We start from the raw sequence: 4,700 nt of genomic DNA, 5'->3' as shown, positions 1-4,700 counted from the left end.
TGAAAGGTCTTTGTCACAACAGCCAAGAGTACTATTTTGAGAAATCTGGCTGGATTTCAAAGTGCAAGCTCACCACTAGCTCGCAGAACTCAAAAAAAGATGTAGAAAGCCTTATAACAAAAGCAGTTACACGGAAACTCCCAGAAGTATCCGTTTAGAATAGTCTTCTATCTGGAGAAACGTCTCTTCCTAAAATAGTCTCTCAGCTGAGATCATGCTTTTTTTAGTCTAGCCCCCAGGAAGCCCTAGTTACCAATAGCTTGTTTGACCTGAGCAGACCTCTACCTAGTTATTAATCACAACCAGCCGACGTTTCTCCTATTGTAGGAATATTTTGAGAGCGTTTGATATACTCTTTGTGTTAGAACCATGAAGTCTGTTTACAATACCTAACAGTCACCGAAAGGATAAAGTCCACGTCCAGCACGCGGTGCAAACCTTCCCATGCAAAGCAGGAAATTTTGATATGCCTGGTTCGCCCTGGGTCATGCTGCGGCCGTCAACATTTTCCCAAAACTACTGCCCGTTCAGAAGACGTCGTGTACTCAGGACATCCCAACACTATCCCTGACCCCGTCCCTTAGTCAGATCCCCCGACTCTGCTAGAGACCCGGAGGAGCCTCCAGCGGCAGCCCTTGAAGAAATCTGGAAAATGGTGAAAGCCCTGACCCAGCCAGGCCATCATCGGCTCCCAAGGCGAGAGCAGAGTTTGCCACTGCGAGGAGGTCAGGGCCTGTACGGACACCTCGAGTTTGCTCTGGCCGGTTCCCAGTGTCCCCCACCTCTGTGCTCATGGGGTCACCGCGTTTCCCCACCGCCCGGCCCCATCTTACCCTCTCGGGGCCCCTCTCGACGGCCCAGAGGCCGAGGGTCCCCCGATAACCGAGCCGGGGGCTCTATCGTTCTAGAAACCGCGGCGTCCACCGTGGGGCCTCGGAGATAACGCCGTCTCCGCGCTAGAGCCGTCTCGGGGCGCCGAGCGTTGCGCCCGTCGCGGGGCGCGCGGGGCGCTCGGGGGGCGGAGGCCGCGCGCCCGGCCCAGCCCAGCGGCCGCCACCCGCCCGCGTTCCGGGCGTCGCCAGGGCCTCCGCCGAGGCCGGGTCCAGCCCCGCCATGTCGTGCTCCTGCCGGCGCAAGTACAAGAGCGGCGACCTGGTGTTCGCCAAGCTGAAGGGCTACGCCCACTGGCCGGCCCGCGTCGAGCACATGGCCGAGCCCAACCGCTACCAGGTGTTCTTCTTCGGGACCCACGAGACGGCCTTCCTGGGCCCCAAGCACCTGTTCCCGTACGAGGAGTCCAAGGAGAAGTTCGGCAAGCCCAACAAGCGCCGGGGCTTCAGCGAGGGGCTGTGGGAGATCGAGAACAACCCCACCGTGCGGGCCGCCGACTACCAGCTGGCGCCGGAGGAGCGCGGCGCGGACCGGCCCGGGCCGCAGCCGGAGGCCAGCGCGGGCGACAGGGCCGGCCGCAGCGACCAGCCGGGGAAGCCGGGCGGCGACGGGCAGGCCGAGGAGCAGGCCGAGCGGGCGCCGCCCAAGCGGGGCGCGGGCGAGCTGCCCGAGGGCTCCCCCAAACGCCCCCGGGAGGCCGAGCCCGAAGCGGGGGCGCAGCCGCCGCAGCAGGAGCCGGAGCAGGAGCAGCAGGAGGAGGAGGCCGCCGCCGGGGAAGGGGCCGCGCCGCCCGTCGTGGAGCCGGAAACCCGCGGCGCCGCGGCCCAGCCGCCCCCGGAGGTCCCCGAGCAGCGGGGAGAGGCCCCGGTTGGCGGAGAGCGCGACAGCCCGTAGTCACCAGTTTCAAGAAGAGCCCCCACCCCTTTCCTGCCGCGGCCAGGCTGTTACTGGGGAAACTGGTCACGGCCTGCAAACTGGGACGCCTCCCCCACCCCCACCCGCTGTCCTCCATCCGCCCGCCCGGCCCTGGGGGGTGACCCGGAGGAGCAGGCCACCCGCACCCCCGAGATCTGAGTCTGGCCTCTACTGCCCGGACGAGCTGAGCCCGCAGCGCTCCTCCCTGCCTGGAACTGCTTCCCCAAGGCTTCAGTTGAGGCCTGGACCGGCCGTTCCCACCTCCAGACACCCCTCTCCCTCCCCCGGGCACTCCGGACCTCTGCGTTGGAATCGGGGGTAGGAGGAGAAGGGGTGGAGGGCACCTACCGAGCAGGGGTTGGGGAGGCTTTCAGGGGCCCGGAAGGGGCCATCCTCCGACTGCGGCGGTGGTGGTGGGCGGCCGCCTTCCGGAACTCTCTCGGCCCCTCCCATGCCAATTAGCCCAGCTGCTCCGATTCACCGACAGTGGGACCACTCCTGGGCGAGGGCCTTCCTCGTTTCTAAGTCCTGTTTGGGCCTTCTGGGATTTGTCGTTTTTTTCATCAATTTGGGAACTTCCCAGTTGTCCCTGAGATGGGAAGGGTTCGCTTGGCCCCGCTCTTTGGATGGGAGTGGAGGAACATCTGTCTCCAATTTCCATCTCTGGGGTTTCATGGGATGTTCTGGGGAGACTCCTGGCCACCTTTTCTCTCTCTCCACAGCCTCCAGGCCACCCTACAGTCGTATATGTCACTCAGGCATAAAGGAAAAGGCATGTAGTTGGGAAAATATTTTTAATGAAAAGATATTTTTTTTTCCTCAAATGAAGAACTACCCTGGCCATGCCTTCTGTCAGCCGGCCACCTCTGCCACTGCAAACCCCATTTCAAAGATGGACTAGAAGGTTCCCTTTCTGTTTGGGGTTTGAGGACTTTCTTTTTATAGTTAAGACTTTGGTGTTCCTTGGCAGTGCCAATTCCCATCCATGACGTCCCGCACCCTGACCCCCTCAGCATTGTCACCAGACCTGAAATGTAACTTCCTGAGAAGAGAGAAGGAAGTGAGTGCCCCCTCCCTCCCCAGCCTCTTCCTGAACCTCTCCATGTGCCCTTCTTCTGTTCTCTCCTTCACCCCTACCCTTCTCCCTTGGGCTCTGATGAAAACTTGTTGACTGTAGCTTTGGGAGTTGAGAGCTGAACTATTTCAGTTCCAAGAAATAAAACCTGTTGATTACTTTAAACAGATCTCAGGTCTGTTCCTTTGGTTTCTGAAGAATGGGCCCTTAAGATGAATGCCCCCTCACATCCTGCGTTAAAAGCAATCATTGGTAACACACAAGGATGTTTTAGAATCCCCCCCCACCCCCTTGATAAACCTCCATTATCTCAAGGAGTCTGCCCTTCACGCCATCTGTAGGAGTCTCTCCACACTGTTCAGAACCAATGGAAAGAAGTCAACTTAAAATGTTTGAATGGTGCTACCCTGGGACAATAACTGAGTTTCTAATACTCTACATGCTGTACCAAACAACAGATTTAGAGAAGAAGGAGGGTAAGAGGCTTGGTCCTTTCTTTTATTGTTGTGATTGCTTTCCCGGATCTCATTACTACCCTCCTGATAAAAGGCACTTGCTTTATATTTCCAGTTCTTAAAATATGTCCTATCCGCACAATATTTTGGGTTATCTTCAGTGGCTTTTTGCATATGCTGGGGGATATTTAAATATCCTTAATGATAGTGGCATGCTGCTTTCCAGGTCTTGTGTTTATCACACTGCATACATGCAGAGGCTTAGTAAATACTGGAGTCCTTTTCATAGAGTACGCCAGGCCATCAGCAACCAGCATGGTTGGCAAATCAGACAGCCCTGTTTCCCAGCCCTGTGTAAGGTGATGTTATCTTGCTCTGAGGCGGATGTCAAGATGATTCCTTGTTTTTCAGTGGCTGCTATTGTAGTCCTAGGAATACTCGAAGTTACAATTTGATGAATGTCTACCATGTGCGGAAAAGAATGACCTCATTCAATCTCTGTAATAATCTCAGAAGGGAGACCTTGATATTCAAATTTTCCATTGGAAACAGCATGGTTCAGCGAGGTTAAAGTGGCTTTTCTTGTGCTTCATGGGACCCTGAGGATTCTAAGACAGGTTTTACTGGTCCCAGCCTAAACTCTGTCCCCTGAATTACACATTAAAAAAAAAAAAAAAAAAAAAGCACTAACCATGAAATCGGAAGTTGATAAAATTGCTTTTTTAGTATGGATAACAAGTAATTGGGAGAGCAGCTAATTCATATGTTCTGTACATAGTGTCTTTATTAATACAATTACCCGATTAAGTACCTACTATTTTCTGTTTAAAGGCTGGGGACCTGAGGTTCAGAGGTGCTAAGTAATTTTCCCAAATAAGTAAATTTCCCAAGTAAATGAGCTAAGATTCAAAGGCGGGTCTTTGTCATAGGTCACAGATGCTTTGTTTCATGAGAGTTCATGGGTTCCTATTGACTAAAACGTCCTGTTGAACGAAATGGGAGTACTTATTTTCCTCTACTATTTTGAAGTGAACATTTAGAAATGTATACGGCCAAGAATGTATTAAACGGTGCTAGTGGGTGTGTAAAAAAGACAAAACAAAACAAAGCATCTGGGGCCTCTGACAATTGTTTTGTCATTAAAGGACTTGGTGAAATGATGAGGACCATTGCACATTCCCGGTTTTTTATGTGACTATGGGAAGTTCAAATATGGATTGATATATTTGCCACAGGCTAGCACGTGATTTTGATAAGGTTTTTATGGACACACATCTTCCGAAATGATTCAATAACCTGGAAGATAGAAAGTGAAATTACTACCATTTGAGTCCCTCTCTTTGTATTATCTCTTTCTCCCTTTT

The 4,700-nt window shown here is 53.5% G+C and overlaps 1 protein-coding gene across 1 annotated transcript; it reads left to right on the top strand.

The window, feature by feature from the left end:
* Positions 1–1,023: 1,023 nt before the first annotated feature.
* HDGFL1 (HDGF like 1) lies at positions 1,024–1,881 on the top strand. The gene has a single exon (XM_047733964.1). It carries the CDS (start codon positions 1,114–1,116, stop codon positions 1,783–1,785), a length of 672 nt encoding a protein of 223 aa, XP_047589920.1. The 5' UTR covers positions 1,024–1,113; the 3' UTR covers positions 1,786–1,881.
* The last annotated feature ends 2,819 nt before the right edge of the window (positions 1,882–4,700 follow it).

This window comes from Lutra lutra, chromosome 6, assembly GCF_902655055.1.
Source record: "Lutra lutra chromosome 6, mLutLut1.2, whole genome shotgun sequence".
Classification (NCBI taxonomy): Eukaryota; Metazoa; Chordata; class Mammalia; order Carnivora; family Mustelidae; genus Lutra; species Lutra lutra.
This window is presented reverse-complemented; position numbering and strand designations above follow the sequence as displayed.